The sequence below is a fragment of the Punica granatum genome, chromosome 8 (genome assembly GCF_007655135.1).
Source record: "Punica granatum isolate Tunisia-2019 chromosome 8, ASM765513v2, whole genome shotgun sequence".
NCBI lineage: Eukaryota > Viridiplantae > Streptophyta > Magnoliopsida > Myrtales > Lythraceae > Punica > Punica granatum.
In genome coordinates, this window is record NC_045134.1 from 4,321,009 (window position 1) to 4,348,192 (window position 27,184).

Here is a 27,184-nt window from a genome sequence, read left to right on the forward strand (position 1 = left end):
TGGACTGGGATCTCTAAAATGACAAGCGGTTAGAGAATATATATGAAATTTCAAAAAATCACAGGGGCATTTTAGGAAGTGAAATGTGGAGAAACGAAAACTGACCTCCTTACTTTTATATATTGTATAGATGTATAGATTTACTTGAAATATAAATAATTTACATGAAAATTTTCAAATTACGTAACATTCGGCTAATGATTGCAATGTGAATGTTTATAGGATTTTCTTAGGAGATGTCCGGAGACTCTTTATGTTTGTTTTACTGAAAAAAGAAAAGGAAAATTGGATAGCTACGTTGTAATATTTACAATCACATATATCGTTAAATCAAATTTCTTATAAATTAAAATACGTGAGGCGGAAGTCTATTCCGACTTTATTATGGAGTAGTTGCGTATATATAATAGGTTTGTACATATATATCCCTTCCCATATCCCCCGTATAGGTATAGTTCTCCAATTTCATAAAGGTCAGGAGTACTGGGGAGAAAGAGACGAAGGTATGGCTTCCGAGGAATTCTCCACGGGACCTCATGCGCTCTGTTTGCCCATGCCAGCTCAGAGCCACATTGGTGCCATGCTAAAGCTCGCGAAGCTCCTCCACCACCGAGGCCTCTACATCACTTTCGTCAACACGGAGTTCAACCACAGGCGCTTGCTCGAGGTCAGGGGTCCCGGGTTTCTGAACAATCTCCCTGCCAGCTTCCGGTTTGTGACGATACCCGACGGGCTCCCACCGTCACAGGCCAATGCCACCCAAGATGTTGTCTCCCTGTGTCAGGCCGTCAGGGTCCTCATGGGTGCTCCATTCTGTGAACTAGTCGGAGATCTCAACAAAAGGGCAGATACCACTTCGGGCTTTCCACCGGTCTCTATTATCGTGGCGGACGGTTTCATGACATTCACCTCTTATCCGGCTAGTGAGAAGTTCGGTATCCCCGTGGTGAACTTGTGGACTATTTCAGCCTGTGCCCTGATGGGCTTCATGCATTTTCCTCAGCTCAAGGAAAAGGGTTTAACGCCATCGAACGGTAAGCCATGTTAACATTCATTTTTGTTATTCCTTTTTTTGGGTGAACATTTTTTTCTTCTTCTTTTTCTTTTTTTGGTAAACCATTTTTATTTTTCTTTAATAAGAAATCTACAAACAACTTATATCTTTTTTTACTAAAATTAATTAATTGTATGTGTAGTTAATTCCTCTGCGAATATTTACGCACACGTAATTAATAAATAAATAAATATATACATGTAAATAGCATTATATATTCGTCATGTAAAGGCTTTTAAAAAAGGTGTTTGATGAATTCTATTTAATTTTCTAACACGAATTACGTGGATCAACCTTTAATTGGAGAAAATTAGGTATGGACAAATTATAGGTGCATCTAGTAACGTGACTTGGTTCAAGTATATCAACTTATGTTCTCTTCAAGAAAGGCCTCAAATTGCTAATAGATCTCCTTTGTAATTCAAAAAAAAAATCTCAATTTCAAATTTTATGAATGAAAAATATTAGCGATTGAAAGAGTATTATCTCTTAAAGGGCTGACCATGCTTCAACCTAGATTAGTCAGAGCTCTCATTAGATTTGCAGATATCAAATGGTGTACCTGAAAAAAAAAAAAAAAAGAAGAAGATGCATCTAAACTAAGTTTTCTCGGTAAGATTTAGGTTTCTTATTCCCACTGAATTGACTAAGCGGCAATGGCGGCTGCTGGATCGATAATCTACATCTCATGAAATTATCTTTGACCAGCCAAGGGAGGAGTCTTCCCAACCTAGCTAGCATATGGAACGAAAAAAGAGAAATAAATTGATACGAAAAATCTCGCTTATAAGAATCAAATGTGAAATGTGAAATACTTCTTCATTGCATTCTTGAATCGCATTGAGTGCGGACACTGCAGTGGATCCGTGTTTTTTTTCCTTATAATTACAACCAGATCCATAAATATAAAATCAAACGAGCTGTATCTTTATAATTAGAAGTGATTTTGATTGCTTTTACCCCTTTTTTTCTCATACGGTCTTATGCGAAATTGAGTGGGATCGTACCTATCCACGGCCTTCATCATTGTACTTATGTTATGTTTGATAGCACAAATTAAGCACTGAAATTAATTTTTCAGCCCTTAATGGAGTTAAGCTTGTTTGATAACGCAACATAAAAATAGACTTAACTTAATGATTCAGTCAAAAAAGTACTAAATTATCAAGTAATCAAAAAACTACTTAATCATTCAGCTCTATGTTTACTTATTCGCCCAGCAGAGGTGACTTTTGACTTATTTGTAGTGATACCCCTGAACTTTTTTTATTTTGCAATCTGGTCCATTTCTCAAATTTCGCCAAAACGTTAGAGAGAGAGAAAGAGAAGGAGAGGAAGGCCGACTAGTGAAGGAGGGCGGTGATGGCCCCGACCTGGCCACCACCGCCCCCTTCCCCTGCAAATCACAATCTGCTTTTCTCTTCTTCTTCTTTTCTTTTTTTTTTTTTTAAATTTTCGTTTTTTATTATATTCATAAATAATAAAATAAAATAATCCTAAAGATTGGTTCAAAAGTGAAAAGAAAGAAAGTAGTGGGTTCGCATGTGAGTATTACACTAAAAGCTTTAGATTTTCAACAAATAACTTAATCAATTAAGTATCTATTTGATTAAATACTTCAAATTTCATCACTTAATTTTCAACACTTTTAAGTCCAAACAAATACAATCTTAATTTACCAATTATGATTACACCCAAAAAAAAAACAAATTTTAATTTAAACAATCTTGGCCATCCTTTACGATATAGGTTTTAAACCCTTCTCTCTTTCTCTCTCTCTTTTTTCTTTTTTCTTTTTTTGCTGAGTTGGTTTTAACCCCTTCATTCCAAGCATAACATCTCACAAAGTTATAATTAAAATTTGCCTCATTTTGTATTTGAAAATATAATGTTCTGAAAAATTACACCGTATATATATTTGTTAAATAATAATGTTTGATGATAGATGAAAACTGTTTCGCAGACAATTTAAGAACAACAATTGATTGGATTCCTTGCATGAAGAACATGAGGCTGCGAGATATGCCCATATTCCCTGGAGCCACGGATCGAGATGATGTCATTTTCGATTTCGTGAAGGATGTAGCTGTAAGATTTGATAAGGCTGCTGCAACGATCATCCATACGTTTGAAGCACTTGAGCCAGATGTTTTGAATGCTCTCTCGTCTATGTCCTCCAGGCCTACTTATGCAATTGGTCCATTTCAGTTACTCATCGATCGAATTCCTAGAAAGGAGAACCATCTTAAGCACATTGGGAGCAACCTATGGAAAGAAGATATGGAGTGTCTTCAGTGGCTCAATTCACAGAAACCCGAATCAGTGGTCTACATTAATTTTGGAAGCGTAGCGTTTTTGACATCTCAACAGCTGATTGAGTTTGCCATGGGGATTGCTAACAGCGGACATCCTTTCCTATGGATAATTAGGCCGGATCTAGTGAACGGGGACTCAGCAATACTACCTCCAGATTTCAATGAAGAAACAAGGACAAGAGCCTTTATTACTGCATGGTGTCCACAAGAAGAAGTACTCAATCACCCTTCGGTGGGAGGGTTTTTGACTCACTGCGGGTGGAACTCAATGATCGAGAGCATGTCTGCCGGAGTCCCGATGTTGTGCTGGCCCTACTTCGGCGACCAACAAACAAACTGTAAGTACGCTTGTAAAGACTGGGAGGTTGGACTAGAGATCGACAGCAATGTGAAGCAAGAAGAAGTGGAGAGGCTCATGAAGGAATTGATGGAAGGAGAGAAGGGAAAGAGAATGAAGAAAAGGGCCAAGGACTGGAAGCGACTAGCATTCGAAGCAACGAGCGAACACGGTTCATCGTCTACAAATTTGGACAAACTAGTACGTGAGATTATAGCTAAATAGATCATAATCATCTTATGTTATCAATCGAAAATGAATATCTCTGCCCTCCAAAACATTCACAATATTAATAATATCTTACGACTTCGTTTTCTTTTTCTTCATGTCATATATTACTCCTATGCGCGTCCTGGGCTCACAACGATGTAGTTATCTTGTTGATAAGCATTTGTGACGTGGATGGATCAAATTGAAATTGAGATTCTGAGAGTATATTAAAAAAAAAATTTAAACAGGTCCCTACTTGGACCGTTGGGACCAGGGAGAGTGGACTTGCAGGTGTTGTCCTTTTTTTCTAATTTGGTAATTATTTCTGTTGATTTTGTCTTTCTGTATATAGGAAAGTTGTTGGGATGGTGAACTGACTTTTGTCTTTGTTCTTGTGCGGAAGCTGTTCTCGGTCACATGTGATCCAATCCCTGGAAATTAACGACAGATTCCGTCCATCCATCCATCAATCATCAATCATCAGACAAGCCACATTTAAACAGGTCCCTCCTTGGGCCGTGGGGACAGTGGACAAAATTTTCCCACTTGCAGGGGTTGTCTTGTTTTATAACTATTTATGTTGGTTTTGTCCTTTTGTATATTGGAAGTTTAGCAGTGATGGTGATCTGACTTTTTCCCTTTTGTTCTTGTGTGGAAGCCGTTCTCGGCCGGTCACATGGGATGACGCACAGACACAAATGTCACGTAAAACTTACAAATCCCATATTGATAAAATTGAAAAGATTGGACTCAACGTAATTGGTGATTTGATACCTCTTAAATAAAATTATGGATTTGAATGATGTAAATGAAGAAAATTTATGATTAGAAAAATTTTATTATTCGAATTAGTCAATTATGCGCTTAAATATGGACTAGTCGAATCTCATTAGATTTCCCAATGCCAAGTGACGCACACTAATAATAGATAAGATATGCCATTTACACTCTGCTTTGAGATGCACAAGAAAGAACAATTTTCTTTTGGAATGAGCGCGAGGGCATTGAACAAGCTTTATGACTACGGTAGAAAATTAAATAAACACTTAACCAGATCGCTCGTGCATTTTCTATATGAGAATCTACAATTGCTTCAATAAGCTTTATTTAGCTCGGGCCAGCACACGACAATAAAGTTTCGTCTCGAATTTTCACAGGATTGATTTATAATGCTTCAAAGAAAGAGCAAATGCTATTTCTGCCTACAAATTGTGTCAAAATCATGTGACCTTTGCCTTCCTCATACACACACACACACACAAAAAGATATATACGCTACACGTATACCCAAGGTACGTGCGGTATTATTTAATAAATAATATACTAATATTTTTATTAATTTATTTAGTTAATAGATAATTTTAATAAATATAACCATGGTCCAATTTTTAGCTCTGAAACGCACTAATCATCGATATCAATATAAAATACCTATAATGAGCGGCTTCCTTTAATAAAAATAAAATAAAAATGATGTAACTAATTGGAAAAAATAATAATGATTTTGAAGTAAAATGAGCGAGGTGAGGGGTAGAAAGAAGAAAAAAGGGTTGTAAGGTGAATATGCAAAGATGAGCATTATTTTTTAGTATGGTCAATTCAATGGTTGTTATTAATTTAAATATAAACATCAAGGCTATATCAGAAAGTTAAAATTACAATTTTTTTTCAATTACAAGAAAGACTCATAGACTTAGTAATAATGAAATAAAATCTTAATATTAATAGCTATATAAGAAGGTGCAGGATATTTGCATCATAAAAATGATTTGCAACCTCTAAATTAACAAACTATTCTACTTCTCAAATTTAAGTAGTATAGATACGTACACTCTAGTTTACATAGTGATCTCCAATTTCTTAGAGCGAGGAATAAGAGACGGAAAAGAAAACTAGGAAAGTGCCTCTTTTATGTAAGCAGTTCCTATTCCCTAGTGCCTCTCATATATGAGCAGCCGACAAAATCGCAACCTTCGTCCCCAAGAAAATTTAGGAGGCCGCAAATTAGACCAACACATACATTGAGAGACAACGTTCCAATCATCCATGTCCGATACATTATAATTTCTTTTAAATTTTCTTTTAACATTTGAAGGGAAGTTAGACGTGCCACCTTGATATATATTATACTAGCGATAAATCACGTGCATCCACGGGAAAACTGAAAATATTGACAATTTAACATCATTATTAAATAATTTTAAAATAACATAGATCATATTTTATAAGTATATTTGCAGTAAGTCTAATTAATTAGTTAATTTTAGTAAAATGTATTATGTCCAGTTTGACAATTTAATAACCTTGTTAAAATATATTATATAATATATGACGTACTCATTTACCGGTTTGACAATGACTTCACGTTGATCTATTTTATAGCTATCATAGAAAACTCTAATTGATGTTGGCTAACTTACAATCTATCAGTAATGCTCCCAATTTAAATAATTTTTCACCTACATAAAAAAATTGAATTTCATTGAGCTAATTTTCACCGTCTTATTAGCTTTAGAATTGAGATTAGACCCGTCTTATACTTGCTTCATAGTTTTGTTTTACTTGGATTTAATATGATTATTTTAAAACACTTGAAAATTTTGACAATTCAATATCCATATGGGAAAAAAAGAAAAACACATGCCTTTATTCATATCTGAATTTTCTCACGATGAACTATATTTTCAGTCCAAGCATAACAATTTATGCTAGTTGAATTTAGTGAAATATGTCATGTTCAACTTGTCGAGTTTTCTCTTGTAAAATACATGATATATTCTTTGATCGGTCCTTACTATAGCGTTGTATTGACGCATCTTATCTATAATATTATTGGCTTATTCAAGGTCTATATGTAACAATCCCTATTTAGATACTATACAAACCGTCATTTAAGATTGAATTAAGGACTCAAAAATCATATTGTATTTTTTTTCTTAGTTAAGTAAAATGTATCTCGTAATTAAGTTAATGTAAAAAGTTAATTCAAGTTTTTTGTTTTATTTGAAAAAATTAAAAAAAATGTGAATGTATATACTACCATCACCATCATCATCATTATCATTATTCTCATTTTTATAATGATAATACTATGATAATTATAATTATCATAGTATATTATTATTATTATTATTATTATTATTTATTTCATAGCTAAATAAACGTATATTTATGATATTAATTTACAATTTATATTATTTATATTATTATATTAATTTATAATTTATATCAAATTTATTTTATTATATTATTTTATATTTTTATTAATTACTTCATGATTAAGTAATGTATTTTTACATATATAAAATAGATTTCATAAAAAAATAGAAGAGAAAATTGAGAGTATAAAAAATGAACATACTCTCCACAAGAACTTCTAACATGTTTCCGCTTTATATGTATACTAGGTTGTTGAATCCATGTGATACACGGATTTTGCTAAAAAAATTACAATAAGAAATTAACTATGAAAATAATAATTGATATGGATTAGAGAATTTGAATATTGTAATTTTATATTACAATGATAAATATTTAATTCGAGAATTATAACTAAACAGTCGTGTACATATTTATTGTTTCAATTATCAGTGAAACTTTTAATAAAATAATTTTAAAACATTCTTTTAAGTCAAAATCCTCAATTTTATTGGAATAGAATTTAAACTTTTGAACTTCTTATGTATTAAGTGTTCAAATTTGAATAAATTTAATTGATTGTAATAATTCATTTAATGAATCTTTAATTTCTCTTTTCTCTTATATTATCATTGCTCATAATAATATATATTAACATATGAATTAGTAACACATTTACTATCTTGTCCCTATTTATTAATGTGGAGTCAAGTTTATATGTTATATAGATAGATAGATGTATGTATATATAATATACATTAATGGGATAATGACAAATTAATTAAAATAAAATGCTTAATTATTAAGATCTAATACTTAATTATAGATTCACCGTTCTATCCCCACAATATTGCAAGATTTACGCTTATGATTCTATTTGTTCTTCCGTTCTCAAGTTTATATATATATATATATATATATATATATATATATAGATAATAGATATGTTAGTCTTATTTAATGTTGTCTCGGCCAAGACAGAGTAGGCAGTCAAAGACGTGAAGCCCAAGGTGGCATATCCATATGATATATATTATATACATATGCATATATAAGTGACATCTGATATGTACATGTACATTAATTTTTATAAGATCTCACCAATTCCTTACGATTGAGGAGTGGAGAGATCTTAGCAAAGCGAAACCAAAGAGATCAGAGAGAAGAAGATGGCTTCCGACGCATCATCCTCCATGAAACCGCACGCGGTCTGCTTGCCCTTCTCGACTCAGAGCCACATCAGTGCAATGGTGAATCTCGCGAAGCTCCTCCACCATAGATGCCTCTACATCACTTTCATCAACACAGAGTTCAACTACAGGCGCCTCCTCGAGGCCGGAGACCTGAGGTTTCTTGACAATCTCCCTGCTGGCTTCCAGTTTATGGCGATACCGGACGGGCTTCCACCGGCGCAGTCAAACGCCACCCAGGATATTGCCTCACTGTGCCAATCTGCCAGGCTCTTTATGGGAGCTCCATTCTGCGAACTAATTGGAAAACTGAACGAGAGGGCGGAATCGGTTTCGGGCTTTCCTCCAGTCTCTTGCATCATGGCGGACAGTGTCATGGCATACTCCGCGGATCCTGCTAGTGAGGAGTACAGGATTCCCGTCGTGCGCTTGTACACTATTGCAGCCTGTGCCCTGGTGAAGCTCATGCATCTTCCGAAGCTCAAGGAAAAAAGTTCAACGCCACCAAATGGGACGCCATGTTAATTAATCAGAAGACTTCCATTTCTTAAAAGCATAATTTCCGCAAAATTATAATTTTTTTCAATAAGCTCAGTAGGCTCCAACTAGTACAGGTTCCTAGGTCATCCCACTAAGAGAAAGCAATTTCTCATTTGTGCATTTTTTTTATTTATTCAGAAGTTTCAAACCCGAAATCCTACTTAGATGTAGAATCACCCGAACTAACACAACTTGGTACTGGACCCGTTCTTTTTGTTTATGGAATAAAGATGGATTTTACAGGTCAATGATTGCAATGATTTATAGTTTCATTTTTATTTAATACTAAAATGTGTATTCGGATGTGCATGACTTCCAACTCAATTAGAAATTTAGGATTGATATTTTTTTATGTGGGCTTTTTCGTTTTATTTGTGATGGGCTTGTTATCAAGTCGCCCGTTAGAGAATTAAGGGCCTCCAGGCCAGTTTATGCGGTCGGTCCATTTCAAGTACTTATCAATCGAAATCTAGAAGATGTGAACCATCTGAAGTACATGGGAAGCACACCTATGGAAGGAAGACATGGAGTGTCTTCAGTGGCTCCACTCACAGAAATCCGAATCGGTGCTCTATATAAATTTCGGAAGCATAGCATTTTTGACATCCCAACAGCTGGTTGAGTTTGCTGTGGGGATTGCAAACAGCAAACATCCATTCCTATGGATAGTTAGTACCGATCTAGTGAATGGGAATGCGGCAATATTACCTCCGGAGTTTAATAAAGAAACCGAGGGGAGAGCCTTTATAACCGCATGGTGCCCTCAACAGGAAGTACTCAACCACCATTCGGTCAAAGGATTTCTGACTCACTGTGGATGGAATTCGACAATTGAGAGCCTGTCTGCTGGAGTGCCAATGCTATGTTGGCCCTACTACCAGGGACCAAGAAACGATTTGCAAGTGTGTTTGCGAGGAGTGGGAGGTTGGACGAGAGATCGGCAATGATGTGAGCGAGACGAAGTAGATAGACTTGTGAAGGGGTCAATGGAAGGAGAGAAGGGAAAGCAAATGAAGAAGGCGGCCATGGAGTGGAAGAGACTAGCATTCGAGGCAACTGATGAATGTGGTTCGTCGTCCATGAATTTAGACAAACTAGTACGTGAGATTACATCTAACTAGGTCATCATGTATATTATTTATTTTTATTTAAAAAGAAAATATGTATATTATTGTCATTGCACGTTGAAAATATACATATTATTGTTATTATTTATTTTTAAAATACATCAACTAATCTAGTTCAACCAACTTTTTTGCATTATTTATAAGTTGTGAGAGGACATAGAAATTATAAGAGAAATATAAGGGCATTTGGGGTATTGGAATGTGAAGAAGTAAGACATGAGTTTTACAATTTTTTTATTTAGATAGATATTTTATTTTTAAAAAATAAAAAATTATTTTACCAAAGAAATTATATTTTTTTATAATGAAATATTTAATGGGAGTTCGAGTTTTGTGAATAAAAAAAAATTATATTGAGAGAGTTTTTACCCTTTAGTAGGCGGATTCGGTTCAACTTAATTAGTCGGGATCTAATTAGACTTTCGGATACTATAATTCACATTGAAAAAATTACCAAAAAAAAGAATTGACAATAAGTAAATTAATTCCCAAAATACATGCTTTAACACCTTTCGTTTTTTGCTATATATTGAAAAGAGAGTAAATTATAATTTTTTTCTTGAAATTGATCCCCTTTTTTAATCAGTTCTTGAAATTAACCCCATATATAAGTTGCCAGCCAAGTCCTTATGTAATTCTCTTGAGAAAACATAGGTAAGTTTGAAAATTTAAAAGAAAAATGGCCAGTTGGCTCGCACGCCTAAAACCTTTCCACTCCACATGTTTGAGACTTTTTAATATGGTTTAGGTTGGCTGTAAGCACCCGTGTGGAGTCAAATTCGAATACATAAGAGAAGCATCATTTTTTTACGGTGTTGATCTTACTATCTAGAATTTCAATGGATTTTAACTAATATAGTTTGAGCCAAATCGGGATCTCTACCGATAAGACTCTCCCGGCCATAATCAGCTATCAGGGCAGACATTTAATAAAGGACATTTGGCACGTGCAGACTACGTGTAAGAATTTCATGATGTCTAAGTAAGGCAGGGGTTGAGACCTTAACGCTCCGTTTAGATTCAAAGAATCCTGATTTTAACTTTAACTTTAACTTTAACTCAACACACTACACAACAAAAATACACATTTCCCAATTTAAAAATTTTAACTTTAACTTTAACTCAACACACTACACAACAAAAACACACATTTCCCAAGTCAAATTTATAATCATATCTCATTTGTCATTTTTCACAATCAAAATCAAAATCAAAGTAACTTTAACTCTGAATCCAAACAGCCCCAAGTCTTTGAATATTCCTACGTCAAAAGAAATTCTATGATGGCTAAAATACAATAAGTAATAATAATAATAATAATATATCTATCCTTGTAATCCAAGGAATTCCTAGATATTGGGGCCCAAGATTTTTATTTTTGGTTGAAAGTTCCCGAGTGGAATGTGAGAAATTTCAAGCCCCTTGTATGCAGGACCACAACTGCGACCCCGACCAGTGTATTCATCAATAAAAAAATTTTGATTGACTGTTCTCAGACTTATGACAATGATACTGAATTATCCTTATTACTAGCAAAAAGAAGATCGTGATATATTTTGAAGAATGTTTCTACTTGGCTAGGAATTCTTTTTTTTTTTTCTCATTCAAGTGCTCTGACTTTTTGTTCTGCGCGCTGCTATGGTTTTTTTTTTTGGCATCATTCGTTGTTTTTTTTTAACTAAATCTTGTTTTAACGACAACATTTATTGCAATATGTCTTCAGAAATCTATGCATTATTACATAAATCTATTTTAGATTTTTGTCATGCACGCATTCTCAGATTTCTACGGCAAGGAGAATTGATCCACATGTTTTTTTTTTCTTTTATTCGTTGGATTGATCCATATATTTCTATTCGACTGAACAAATTTTAGGATTTTCAAGATATCTATGGGGCTTCTAGCTGGGTTTGGCCCGAAGCGCCATCCGCTAAGAATCGTCGATTCTATTGCTAAATTGGAGATCCTATATCAAAGCTTTTTCTCTTTTATAGCAACTTCTTTCCATTATATAAATTTTTTATCAATATTCCGAAAATATTTGAACAGAGAGCCCAAGTAAAATTGCTATTTTATTGATTGAATCAAGTCTAAGCCATGAGCACTCTTCGTCGGATTTATTGATGCGAGGCTTATCATGGTTAACTTGGCGAAAATTGATCAAGAGAAGCCGATCCTAAGGGGAAGGCCCGAACACAACCTGAACCAACCCGTAAGGCCCATTAATGGTGGTTGATTTGATGAGAATGAGAAGTAGAATATTCATTAATGAAGTAGTTGGATTTTGTGATTTTATTACTCTAATGGCTTGTTTGGTTTACAAATGTAATTTTTAAAATCACAACTTTAACATAATTCTACCTACAACAAAATAAAATAACTCATACAAAATTAAAGAGTGAGTCTCATTTATATCACTTTTTTTTTCATAACAAAACAAAATTACTCATACAAAGTCAAAAGGGTGTGCCCCATTTATATCACTCTTTTTTTAAATCAAAATCTGATTTTAAAATTTTACTTTGAAATTAAACGCTGCATTAACGTCTTTTAGGCGGGCAAATTCGAAAGCTATCCTTAGCTTTTACAAAGGAGCAAAGATTGAAAAGTGAATGCATAATACCTTCATTTTCAAATAATTAGTTGTTTTTTTATAATTTATTTGAATTATAAATAATTATTTGAAAATTTTAAAAGTACGTAACATTCAGCTGATGATTGCAAATTGAATTTAAATAGAATTTTCTTAGGGGATGTCCGGAGACTGTTTACGTTTGTTTTACTGGAAACAAAAAAGGAAAAGAGAAGAAATCAGGAAAATGTGTCTTTAATTTATGCAGCTCACCGATTGGAAGATTTTACAATGAACGTCCTCAAACAATTGACTGCCAAACCTTCTGCCAAACATTTCAAACTTCACGTACAAATGGCAGAAACATGTGGCCTACAAATTTTCATTCTCAAATACAACTCATAACAATAATAGTAGGCAAATTCTAAAATGCAACCAATGAACATGGTGGCACCATGCCATCACTTTTAATCAATAATTTAATGCCACATAATCATTCTTTCACTTATAATAGTAAGTCACAAAAAGGCAAAATAATTTTCTTTGAATATTTTATACCATATGATACAATTGCTTACTATGCACTTTTAGTAATGCACTTTATTAGTTTTAATATTACTAACAATTTGAGTAAATTACTTAAACATCGTGTAATTACCAAAGTTTCAAGTAAATTACTAATTGGTTGCGTAAATTACTAATACTTTGAGTAAATCACTTACATATCCAGTAAATTATACGCAATATCAGTAATGCACTTGGATTACTTTTACTACTTAAATATTGAGTAAAATACTTATATATCGAACGAATTACTTGTACTTTTAGTAATTTACTTGTAGTTCTAGTAATTTACTTGAATTTGTTTATATTACTGAGACGTTAAGTAAATTACTAGTAATTTGAATAAATTATAAATTGCTAATTTTATATATACTCCGTGCATGTTATCAAAGTGGCTCATCATCATTGGAGACAAGGAAGCAACTCACTACCACCATTAATGCAGATGAAGGGGATGGTCGTTTGACCGTCCTTTTTTTTTCTCTTTTTATTTTTTTTTATTTTTGACAACACCATATATTTCAAAAATAATCAGCGACATTTCTCATTTCACAAACTAGACACACACCACCTTTCCTATTATTGACGTGACACCAAGAGAATACTTATTTTGTCACGTGGATCACATATCACGAAATTACATAAACCGACATGTTATTTGATTTCTTTAATCAAATCCAATCTGAAATATAATCAATATTATTACTTTTAATTTCCATTTAACTCTTATTTGTTATAACTTTCAAAATGCTTATTTAAATTTTTACTTGCTAGTTTTCCATTCTCTTATAATTAAGATAAATTATTATGTAATTTTTATACTTTTTCATAATCAGAATTAAAAATTCAAATAAAAGTAATCCTTAAAAATAATAATAATAAAGGTTCGGCATGGAGACAAAATGGGAAAGCAGAAAGGAAGTGAGGGGTGGGCCCACCAACTCTCCTAATGAGACTGCCTTTCCCAGAAACCTGAAAATTTCAAAAAATATATATATATATTTCAATGGTGGAGATCTTTTATTAAGAAAACAAAGCCGCCCAAGGCGGCGCGGCTAGTCGGAGGATAGTCCAAAGACGTGGTGCCCAAGGTGATATATACACGCGTCCACACGCGCGCACACTCATATATATAATGATCTATCTAAGACTCCAATTCCTTAGGAAAATCAAAGAGATCAGAGAGAGGCGAACATGGTTCCCGACGATACATTCTCCATGAAACCTCACGCAATCTGTTTGCCCTTCCCAGCTCAGAGCCACATTGGCGCAATGCTCAATCTCGCGAAGCTCCTTCATCACCGGGGCCTCTGCATCACCTTTGTCAATACAGAGTTCAACCACAGGCGCCTGCTCGAAGCTGGAGGCCCGAGTTTTCTGGACGATCTCCCAGTCGGATTCCAGTTTGTGGCGATACCCGACGGGCTTCCTCCATCACAGGCCAATGCCACCCAGAATCTTGCTTCCCTGTGCGAGTCAGCTTGGCACCTCATGGGAGCTCCGATCTGCACTCTCATCGGCGATCTGAACGGGAGGGAGGATTCTGTTTCGGGCTTCCCACCGGTCTCCTGCATTGTGGCCGACGCTACCATGACGCTCTCCGCTGATATTGCTAGTGAGAAGTACGGGATCCCCCTCGTGAACTTGTACACTATTTCGGCCTGTGCCATGTTGGCATTCCGGTATCTTCCTAAGCTCAAGGAGAAAGGTTTGATGCCACCAAATGGTAAGCCATATGTTAATCAGAAAACTTCCATTTCTTAGAAGCACATTGCATGCTCCAAAGACACTTTTCTAATCGTGAGCCTTATTTGTTATGTACAATCAATTAAACAACACGTGTTTTCTGGGTAAAACTTCCACTTATACACCCAAAAAAAAAACTTCCACTTATACTTTTCGAAAGGAACAAAAATACATTTTTTTATAATTATAGTAGATATTACTTTCGTAATTTTGGGATCAAACATTAAAAGTTATTCCCCTTTCAATAAATATACTTTTGAGAGTTCGATCTTACGTTCTCCCCCTTATAAAGTTAGAGCTATTTATCACTCAACTAATACTTTGTTGTTAACGGGATAAAAATATTTTAAAAAAGATATTACACCTCCATAGCTAAAGAAGGAAAGGACATAAGGAATAATACAGTGGCATAGGAGCCGAGTATGAGTCATGAAATTCGAGTTCAATTCGTGTTAGTGGGACTTCTACGCGTATACCGTTTATTTGGCTTTCGCTTTCTTTTTTGGGTTACATATTTATCTTTGGCTTTCATTATTTATAATTATTAAGTTCTTGAAATTGTATCACCACATAGTATGAGAGATGCGTGTTGTAATTGTCATCACACTCCCTCTGAATCGGCCACGCAGCAGTGGCCCCTGAATAAAATATCTTAAGATAATCTTTTGAAAATGAAGCGACGCTTCTTTCTCGATTTCTCCGATGCCCTCATTATAAAAAAAAGATAATTAATATTAAAAATCACACTAATGAGAATTAGAAACAGTATATTCTTTTTTTCGGGTTGCATTTTAATATTTAGAAGAGTAACGGATTTTGATTAATTCAACTGGAATTGGATTAACATCTTAAAAGAATAAAACGCTCCAAATTATAAAATTTTTTCAATTACAAGACTCGAAACTTTGAGCGATTAAATTTATTCAGATCAGTAAAAACATTAATTTTGATTCTAGTTTCAAATTGAGGATGAACAACGCTTCAGTAGATTCGGTCTCTGTTTATGGATTAGGGGGCTTTCTCATGTCAATAAATGGAATTATTTGTTCCTTTTTTTTTACATAGAGAGATTTATAATAATATAATAAAAAGTAAAATTTCTAATAATTAATAAAGAGGCATGGTTCATTCCAATAAGTATCGAACTTAGAAATTCTTAATTATCAAATGAAAATATATAACGTCTTTGATTATTTATTTATTTATTACTAAATTAATCTTAGGGGTTTTCTTATCATGTGGCGCATTACAGATTAATGGTTTATGTGAAATTGATGTGTGGGACCGAATCATGGTCCAATTTCTACTGTTTCAAGCAGAACATATGTGCATTCATTAACATAAATATAAAGTTCTAAACAATTCAACAAATTTGTTAATTAATATCGTCTAACTGTATATGAAAACCGTTTTGCAGTCTGTTTAGACACAAAAATTGATTGGATCCCAGGCATGATGAACATGAGGATACGTGACATGCCAACTATGGACGGAACCATGGATCCCGATGACATCATATTAAATTTCAGTGCCGCAATACAAGCAAGATTTGATAAGGGTATTGCAACGATCATTCACACTGTCGAACCACTAGAAGTAGATGTTTTGAATGCTCTCTCGTCTATGGCCGCCATCCCTGTTTATGCAGTCGGTCCATTTCAGCTACTTATCGATCGAAATCTGGAAAACGAGAATCGTCTGAAGCACATTGGAAGCAACCTATGGAAAGAAGATACGGACTGTCTTCAGTGGCTCGACTCACAGAAGCCCGAATCGGTGCTCTATATAAATTTTGGAAGCATAGCATTTTTGACATCTCAACAGCTAATTGAGTTTGCTATGGGGATTGCTAATAGTAGTCATCCATTCCTATGGATAATAAGACCCGATCTAGTGAAGGGGGACGCGGCAATACTTCCTCTAGAATTTAATGAAACAACGAAGGGGAGAGCCTTCATTTCAGAATGGTGCCCGCAAGAGGAAGTACTCAATCACCCTTCGGTCGGAGGGTTCCTGACTCACTGCGGATGGAACTCAACGCTTGAGACCTTAACTGCTGGTGTCCCGATGTTGTGTTGGCCCTTTATGGGAGACCAACGAACGATCTGCAAGTACACATGCTCGGATTGGGAGGTTGGACTAGAGATCGGAAGCGATGTGAAGCGAGACGAAGTGGAGAGGGTGGTGAAGGAATTGATGGAAAGAGAGAAGGGAAAGCAAATGAAGAGAAGGGCAATGGAGTGGAAGCAAATAGTATTCGAGGCAACGAGCGAACATGGTTCGTCGTCTATAAATTTGGACAAAATAGTGTCTAAGATTATCTCTAATAAGTAGATTATTATTAAGCATCTTAACAATGTAAGCGACCGAAATTCAACATTTTTGTTCTTCGCGTCATTTAAAGAATAAAATATCTGTCTACTTTCTTCTTTGATAAATGTCATCGGACGGGATTAATGATTTATAATTAAAACCCACAAGAGAAGCCCATTCCACTAGTACTAATGCTATCTTGTAGCACGAACTTTAATAAATCGTAACATGTAATGACGAATTGTTTTTGTTAATAACGAACACACACGCTGGAACCACATATATATGCGAATCAAATTGGGCACAACACCTAGATAATCAATCTATTTTATAAAAAATTCTCACGATTCATCTGAGTCACCAAGACATAAATATCGTGTAACAAACTAATTGAGTATTAGACATTAATTATCACAAATTTTGTTATGATTAAATTGATAGTGCAATAAATGAGACGATACAGTCATGTTTATCCTGAACATCGAACAAAAGATTCCGGATTCAATGATAATCAATTCTATCCCCCATTTGTAAGCGGGCCAGTGAATCTTTTATAGACATGGCAAAGTTAAGAGGAAGAAATTGCCTCGTATAGACACACACGAGAAAGCCCGCACAGCAACCATTTTGAAATGATTGCATCGTACGAATCTTAATAAATTACTCCATTTTTATCAATTTGACTTCGTTCAAGCGTTTCGATAATTATTTTTCTTAAGTAGGGTCTTAATAAGTTCGAATTTTATAAATGAAAAAAACTCATGTTGGATAACTTTATCCATTAATAATAATTTATTAGCAACTAATTAATCAATTTTAATTGCTCAAAAAGTCATTTTTAACAATCATACATATATTTAGTTGTCATTCACTTTAATTATTTAGTTGTGGAAACTAATGTGCAACTAAATAGTTGCTAAAAAGTTACTTTAATAAACTCTTTAGTAACTACAATTTCCGTTGTTAAAGAACAAAATATAGTTGTTAAAGTTTATACCAACTAAAATAATTTAGTTGCATTTCAGCTGTTACAGCTTACTAACTAAATGAGTTGACAACTAAATATATGTATGGTCGAAATATATTTTAGTTATTAAATGCGATTTTTTAGCAACTAAAATTAATCACTTAGTTGCTAGTAAACTACTTTATTATAGTTATTCCTCGACTATATGCTCAAATGGGTATGGTCGAGGTCCATTAGATTTATAGATATAAGGGCGTACATTGAAAGTCACTTCATTCCATAATTTGAACTTTCATACGTCTCAAATTTTCTTTTTTTATATCCAAGCTATTACTAGTTTAGACTTTTTTGTAATAAAAAAATTTGAAAATAATCTTCTTCTTCTTTTTTTTGAGAAGTTGTAAAATATATTATAAGAGTAAAGTCACATAAATATAATATATATATATATATCGAAAATTTTTCAGTCACGTGGCTAATCCTCCAATCCTATTTTGTCTTTTCTAAATGTGTAGTAATCCAATTCATTTATGTCATATTTCGTAAAATAAACTCTTCAAACAGTTAACTACATGTGCATATTGTCGGCTATATCATGTCGTTTTGTTTGCAAAGCAGTCGACAACACGTACATACAGTAAACTATTTAAAGAGTTTATGAATCGAAGCACAACGACACAAATGAACTGAAGTACGACATGCTCGTAAAAAAATAAAATATAGCTAAAAGTCTAGCCACATTACTAAAAAATTTTCGATATATATATATAATGAAAGGACCAAACTCAAAGCTTCTTTTATGAGGATGAATTAGTACGTTTTCGATTGTCATGCCCTGTTTGGTTTCAAAGTAAGATTTTAAACTCTTACTTTAACTTAATTCTACCCACAATAAAATAAAATAACTCATATAAAGTTAAAGGGTGTGCCCCATTTATACCACTCTTTTTCAAAATAAAAATCAAATAACTTATACAAAGTCAAATGGTGGGTCCCATACATAACCATTTATACCTTTTTTTTCAAAATCAAAATCTGATTTTAAAATGTTACTTACAAATCAAACGCAGCATCAACATCTGATGGCTTCCCACCAACTCCGAGAAAAAAAAAACTCTAGCGGCCACTAAGGGAGCGTTTGGTTTCAGAGTTAAAGTAACTTTGATTTTGATTTTGATTTTGATTGTGGAAAATGACAAATGAGATTGTATTATAAATTTGACTTAGGAAACGTGTGTTTTTGTTGTGTAGTGGGTAGAGTTAAAATCAAAATCATGATTCTAAAATCATTTCCACAAACCAAACAAGCCAGAAACACTTTTAAATTATTAGGTGATGACGTTTTAAATAAGAATTTGATATTACTTTTAAATCAAGTGCTTATTCTAATTATTTATCTTTTTCAGTGTATTCGTGATTAATACAAGTAGCTTACCAAAAAATGATTGATATAAGTATTTTTATTTCTACTTTCAATTTAAGTATGTAGTAGTGTTATCAGAACCGGACTGGACATTGAACCGATCGACACTTGGATTCAAGATTTTTTGGGTCAAATCTGGATTTGATGGGTGGAACTACAGGTTCAATTAAATTATAAATAATTGTGCTAAACTAATTTAATAAGTATTTATGATAGCAAATTAATATATTAAGTGATGGTTAATGAGAAATAAATCAAGTTTACATAGAAATAAATAAAAATCTACATTTATGACACAAAGGAAGTGATAGTGGAGTGGTTAGCAAGCGTTTCTTTCATTGGGTGTCATTGATCAAAAGTTCCATCCTCCCCAAGTCAAATTCATTTTCACTTATTTCATTAAAAAAAGAAAAAAATTAGAAGTAACCGGCCAGTTCATTGCCAGTTCGCTGTAAATTTACCGCAAAATCGGCCAATTCTATGGGTTCACGAGTTCAATTATGCATATACGGTCCAATCTGGTCCAATTCTGATAACAGTTGTATTTAGTATTTAAATTGAAGTGTTTAGTACTTTATACATTTCATCATTAATAATAAAATTATTAAACATTCAAATTGAAATATTGAATGCTTGTACTAAGAGTATTAAATATGTCACTGTGAGTCTTTGACATTATGTCCTATTAAAATAATTCCCAATACATTTTCATTCATATAATGTCATTCACATTATCCTTTAGAGCACTCAGAATTTCTATTTCTATTCATTTGCTCGACATATAGTTTAAAGTTTGCGCATATAATCTTAGTATGCGTTGGACTCATATAATCCTTTCTTGGCGGCGGCAATCAAAGACGTGATGCCCAAGGTTACGTGTGTGTGTATATATATCCCTAATAACATATACTTTCTCCAATTTCATAGAGACGATTAGGCCCAATTTATTGCACGAATTTATTTTCATACATAACTATATCATTTCTGATGATAATTATTCACACTTTAAAATATCAACTTTCTAATTAATAATAGTAACAATCTCCAATTATCAATTTTAATTTTCAAATAATAATCTTCAATATTTTTTTATTAAAAATTAGAATAAGTTAACTATTAGCATAATGATTTGTAACTAATCATCTCAATAAATAAGCATTATATATTTAAGTTATTTATTAATACATATTTCACATATATTAAGTTTAATAATTAGAATAAAAATTTTATTTCATTTTTTATTTAGAATTTGTCTATGACATTCTTATCTTTAAGTTTTTTTATTTTACTTATAAATTTAGGTTCATATATAGCTCTATGTCACAATTTTTATTTTATAGGACCCTTTTTAAAGAAATTCTATATACAATCAATTAATTGTTTGGAGTGTTTGTATCATTTACGTTTTATATGTTCATTCTTGACACATTTATGTATCATTTCATATATCAATTATTTAAATCTTCGCTAAGCATGTTTGTTGCTTAAAATAATAAGATATATTTAATAACTAATGTCAAGTTTCATACATTAATCAATTAGTAAAATTAGACTAATTTTAAATTGTTCAATAAATATTATAACGTCTCCATAAGTCTTGCATTGTATATTCACTTAATTTTTCATATATTAGACAAATTTTTATAGATATCCACATACAAAGTTGATGGCACATTTTTTAAATTTAAACTTTTATAACATCCTTATTTTATATATGTAATTTTTATTTGTATATCTTTCCATAAGTTTATGTATTGTAATAATATCTATCTAATAATAGAAATTAAATTACCATTCAATCAAACACTTATTTGTTAGTATAATTATATATAAGTGGAATTTTTTAAATATAATTTTTTTCGAAGTACATGATAACCTTTGTTATATTTTTTTTTTGAAATTGATTTTTTTTTCTAATAGGCCGAAAAAATGTTGAATTTTTATAAACGGGTTTCAGTACATGATTCAATCAATTCTTTGAATCTTCATAATAAATTATTTTAACATATTTGTTCCATTAAGACGGGTCATTTATTACTGTCGGAGTAAATTATATATATATATATATATATATATATGCAGATATTCAATTATAAAGTCATGCTTCCACTTGACAATGGTAGTATTACTTTAAAGGGAAAAAAACGAATTTCTAGCACTAATATTCTTGAAATTGGGTCACTATCTCGAGTGTACTATAGTATGAGAGGTTTTAATTTTATCAGTAGAAAACCAATGAATGGTCCAGGCGTCAATGGCGGCTGGGCAGCAATGGCGACTTGACCAACGTAAAATATCTTAATATGAGGCATAGACAAACACATAAAAATAAAGAGATGCGAAAATTATCAGTTATAAGAATCAAACACACAGAACCTTTTGATTCCAATTCTGTAATTCAGAGTTAGTATCACCATACTACAATCAGTTATGTGTCTAATCTTTGAATTATGCACATGATAATATTCTATGGAAAACAATACACAGAATATTGGCACATTGATATTAACGCGCATCTACACTGTTGCAAATACATATTTGATGATTCGGTCAACGGAAGATGGTTACTATATATTTCGCAGACTATCTAGAAACAACAATTGATTGAGCCCGGGCATGAAGAACATGACACTGCGAGACATGCCATGGTTCCCCGGAGTAACCGATCCAGACCATGTCATATTCAATTACATGGTGGACACAGCAGCAAGGTTTGATAAGGCTGCTGCAATGGTCATTCACCCTTTTGAAGCACTTGAGCCAGATGTTTTGAATGCTATGTCGTCACATATTATATTATCGACGTTGTAATATGAGTGAATCCTATTAGATTCGTGATTCCCGCTTAAAAGATTTATATTCAAAATCATAGGATATGCTCTATGTTATTGTCTTCCTAATATAATATAGTATATTATATGAGTTTTAATTTAGCACGTCATTTTATATTCGTGCAAATTAGGCACATGTTACTTATTTGCGCCATGTGTGCTCCATTCACTTGTGTTACTTCTGCCAAAGAAGCGTGCCACATCACAAAACTGTCAATTGTAAACAAAAATATATCGGTTTGTCAAATTTGATACAAGAATGAAAAATTATGATTTTTCAAATAGATTTTAAAAATTTGTGTCAAATTTTATAAAATGTAAAGGTTGGAGCTTACGATGTATTTTTTCTTTTCCCATAAACGCAGTCGAAAAGCTTAGGTGGGCATGCCAACTCTAAACTAATGTTCAAGCCTATGTATGTTTCCTAATAATATATAAGCTGTCCAGGAAAAAAAAAGTATATAAAACTGTCGACTTTGACCGGCAGAGGTTTTATTTTTCCATTAAAAAGAAAAAACAAAAAAAAATCATATAAGAAAGTCAATTCAATCAACTCATTCTCTAATGAGCACTTACATTTTAACATTAGAGGCCCATTTATTTTTAGGATTACAATCACAAAAATTTTAATTTAACCTACTACACAATAAAAATACACATTTCTCAAGTCAACTTTAACTTTAACTCCACACACTATACAACATTTGTCCTTTTGCACAATCAAAATCAAAGTTACTTTAACTCTGAAATCAAACGCCTCATAAAGATCCGTCATAAGTGACTATAAAATCAATTACCTTCATAATAGAATGCGTAACAATTGTACTAGTTTTACCGTTATCAACCGAATCCCTTAATGAGTGATCCTACCGCTTGGAACATTTTAAATTAGGCTTGTTAGATTGTAGGTTTCACTGGCATAATCTTATCATGACCCCAAGATCATTGCCTTAGTTTAAGGGCTTCGACGTAATCCAATAAGATAGACACAGCATATGATGAAAATAAATACATCGTAATTATTATGCATGTAGAAAAAATATATAGAACAAATAAAATCCAACTAAATCAATATGTAATTGGCTTTTGGGCACCATTCTAACATCATGTGGGTACAGCAGCCGAGTCGTCCCTCCCGTCCACCGCGCCTAGTTTCGCATCCTATGTATACACTACCTCCTGCCACCACCTTGGTGACTACGCCATTTTGTTAGGCCTTGGTCCGTAGATAAGTTCGTTTCAATATACTAAGATGTTCATTTCATTTTTTTTCCTTTGTTTGTTAGTTTTTACGTACTTTGCCCATTTTCGAATTGTCTGCAAAGAGATGACAGACGAAGAGATGACAGACAACAGATATAGATCTGAATTAGATCAATCGTTAATCATCATCCTCATCGTCATCTTCTTCTTATTCTTGTTCTTCTGCTTCCGCGTGATCTATGGAGAGGAGTCGGATCATATCAAATCCAATTAATTTCTAGGGATGGCTCTTTTTTTCATTTCGATTTTTGGTCACCTCAATTCATCTTACTTTATTGGGTTTAAGAAGTGTTTGATGAATTCATTTCTATGATTGAAAATGTGATTTTTTTCCAGCAAGTTGATAGGTACTTATAAAAATTATATCTACTTATTTTCTATTTTAAGTTTAATTTTAATTTCAATAATTGCATATTGTATTACTTCCAAACCCTTTTGCTTATTTTAAAATCAGCACTTACTTTTTAGTCATTATACTTCAACAATTTTTATTTTAGCAGCAGCACTCCTAAATCAAGTCTTAGATAGATATTGGACGTGACATATCCGTATTTGCAGAATTATTTTTCCATTTACTTTATTTTTTATATTTTGAAGGAATAATCGAAGGCCACATGCTTATACCATTGTTTATTGCTCTGTTTAATTATCTTTTGCAATGAATCCTTTTTCTTTAATTTATATATATAACAGGAAATGGTTGGCAGTCAATTTCTAGGGAACAAGGATTGCGATTGGTGAGTTGCATCATACAGATCTTTTCCTGATTTCCTTTATTTATTTATTTTGTTAAAAAAAAACAAAATATCTTTCAACGAACATCGTCGTAATAGCCTGTCATATATATAAGGATGACATTTTCATATCTCGATTCGGATTGGATTAGCCCGAATAATAGTACTCGTGGGGGAATAATTTCTTACTTTCCATTTCCGGTTGGCTTCGAGATGACGCAACCAAAGAGACGACATTTCAATTGTTCAAACATTTCCAGAATTGCTAATAAGTTCCACGTAACGGAAAGGTCAGGTTTCTATAAAGGGAGAAGTGCTAAGTATGGGATGTTCAGTTCAGCAACGAATCGATCCGTAGAGGGAGGATGGAATCGAACTGACCTGAAAAGCTCCGGAAAATCCTAGGATACGCATGGGTCGATCAATCCCTTGTTGGAATGGTGACGAAAACCTGAAGGAAATTTTTTTTATTTATTAATGTTGAGAGAGATTGCCCCACACGAAAAAATTAAAGAGAAATTCACGGTTTTATAAGAAATTGGGTGCCCAATCTACTGGCTCATGCTTTTGGGTTGAAGATATGCCCAATAACTTATAGGCTCAGTGGAATTTTACATAGTATCAGAGCGGGTTAGACTTTCCCGAGTCTGTGTGGAGACTCACACCATGCCAAGCCCACACCATGCCAAGCCCGAGTGTGGAACTCGCAGCTAGTGAAGTCCGAGTCCGGAAGTGGAAGCCCGGCTCGTAGTTGGTTTGACCCCCCGCCCAAGTGTGGAAGAAGAAGCCATCTTGAGGTAGTTAAGGTCCAAGTCTGGAAGAGATGAGAGCTTGGCTCGAGATAAGTTGTTGAGGGTGAGTATTTAAGTGTTCACGTGACACGTATAGGTAAATGGTGAGAAGGAGCATACGGTACCACGTGAGGATGGGAATTGAGATTCTTTTTGTTATGAGATGTAGCACTTTGTATGTATATAGCGTTGAATTTTCAGTGGAAAGTGGAACCGAAGCCCGGAAATTTTTTTAGACTACTTGAGCCATTGAGTACGGGGTACGGTGATCTACCGGCATGTCTAGAAAGTAATTCTCGTGGCCCCGTTTTGCAATTAGTCGAGAATTAGAACTCGGGCAACTGAAAGATAATCTGTCGTTCACAAGTCAGTCTACACTTGTATTACCATCGTTGACTAGTCAGTCTACACTTCTATTACCTGTTCAATGGGGGTGTCGTATTAAAACCTATGAGTTCTTCATCATAAGCCATTCAATATCTCCCAAAATGCATTCATCCCAGTTGGCTAGCCTCCCGTTTCCTTCCATTCTTGTGGTGTGGCCAACAATTTTTAATCCCAGGCATTTTCTCAATTCCGGTGAAAGAAATTAAACTAGCTATATCCAAAAAGGATGTAATGCAGTGACGTATACTCTCGTCTGGTAACTAAGAGATTCTGGATTCGATATTCACTAGAATTACCTATGCCCTTTTATTAACTAATAAGATTTTTATTTCATTGTATTAGACGCATAAGTCTCCTTTGTAACCGAAGGGAAAAAAAAAAAGCCATGTGTAACCAGAGAAATAGTATCATATCAAAGGAATATTTCCTTTATAGTAACTAAGCCCGAGTAAAAATAAATCACAATCAAAAGGATTTGCATTGTTAATTATTTGTATAATTTTTATTCTATATATAAATATATCAAAAATTTTTGATTTATTTTTAGGGTTAGGCCCCACATTTCACCCCCAAAAAAATTTATTGATTTTTCATTGTTAATTGTAAGCTTTAAGTTGAATATAAAAATTATTAGATGAAACAAGGACCGCTCTTCATTCGACGTTCATCAGTGTGTTTTCATTCCTCCTTAGTTCTTAATGGACCAATGGCCTCCAGCTTTAATTGTAAATCGTAAAAAAAAAAATGATAAGCATATTGGTAAAGCATACTAGCCATATATATAAGCAAATAATTATACACACGCACTCTAGTTGTTGCTATCCAACTGCTACAGGGTGTGGACGAGATAGCTTCTAATGAATTCTCCATGATACCTCCTGCGGTCTGTTTGGCCGTCCCGGCCCAGAGCCACATCGGTGCAATGCTCAAACTCGTGACACTCCTCCACCACAGAGGCCTCTGCATCACTTTCGTCAATACGGAGTTCAACCACAGGCGCATGCTCAATGCTGAAGGCCCGAGGTTTCTAGGCGATCTCCCTGCCGGATTCCAGTTTGTGGCAATACCAGCTGGGCTCCGACCATCACAGGCCAACGCCACGCAGGATGTAGTCTCCCTGTGCGAGTCCGCCAGGTCCTTCATGGGAGCTCCATTCTGCATGCGCGCTTGTCAGAGACTTGAACGAGAGGTTGGGTTTTAATTCAGGCTTTCCACCAGTCTATTGCATCGTGGCCGATGGTTTCATGACATTCTCCACCTATCCGGCTAGTAAAAAGTTCGGGATCCCTGTCGTGAACTTGTGGACTATTGAAGCCTGTGCCCTGATATGGGGATCATGCATTATCCTAAGCTCAAGGAAAAAGGTTTAACGCCACTGAAGGTTTTACGCATGCTCGGATTGAGAGGTTGGACTAGAGATCGGAAGCGAGACGAAGTGGAGAGGCTAGTGAAGGAATTGATGGAAGGAGAGAAGGGAAAGCGAATGAAGAAAAGGCAATGGAGTGGAAGCAAATAGTATTCGAGGCAAGGAGCGAACTTGGTTCGTCGTCTATAAATTTGGACAAAATAATGTCTAAGATTATCTCTAAGTAGATTATTATCTAATAATGTTAGCAATCGAAATTCAACATGTTTGTTTGTCACGGCATTTAAAGAATAATAACAACAAAATCTATCTACTT

General features: G+C 33.8%; 3 protein-coding genes and 1 pseudogene across 3 annotated transcripts; all 4 read left to right on the plus strand.

Annotated features, from left to right (window-relative positions):
* The first annotated feature begins 454 nt into the window (after window positions 1-454).
* Window positions 455-4,549, plus strand: LOC116187329 (7-deoxyloganetin glucosyltransferase-like). Its single transcript, XM_031515985.1, has 3 exons — window positions 455-1,034; window positions 3,018-3,907; window positions 4,320-4,549. Exons 1-3 carry the CDS (start codon window positions 506-508, stop codon window positions 4,356-4,358), a joined length of 1,458 nt encoding a protein of 485 aa, XP_031371845.1. The 5' UTR covers window positions 455-505; the 3' UTR covers window positions 4,359-4,549.
* Window positions 4,550-8,079: 3,530 nt separating this feature from the next.
* Window positions 8,080-9,905, plus strand: LOC116187873 (annotated as a pseudogene).
* Window positions 9,906-14,107: 4,202 nt separating this feature from the next.
* On the plus strand, window positions 14,108-17,231 carry LOC116189605 (7-deoxyloganetin glucosyltransferase-like). Its single transcript, XM_031519325.1, has 2 exons — window positions 14,108-14,773; window positions 16,211-17,231. The coding sequence occupies exons 1-2, from the start codon at window positions 14,242-14,244 to the stop codon at window positions 17,125-17,127; spliced, it is 1,449 nt and encodes a 482-aa protein (XP_031375185.1). The 5' UTR covers window positions 14,108-14,241; the 3' UTR covers window positions 17,128-17,231.
* Window positions 17,232-22,112: 4,881 nt separating this feature from the next.
* LOC116187874 (UDP-glycosyltransferase 85A2-like) lies at window positions 22,113-27,018 on the plus strand. The gene is made up of 3 exons (XM_031516871.1): window positions 22,113-22,262; window positions 26,338-26,636; window positions 26,817-27,018. The coding sequence occupies exons 1-3, from the start codon at window positions 22,113-22,115 to the stop codon at window positions 27,016-27,018; spliced, it is 651 nt and encodes a 216-aa protein (XP_031372731.1).
* The last annotated feature ends 166 nt before the right edge of the window (window positions 27,019-27,184 follow it).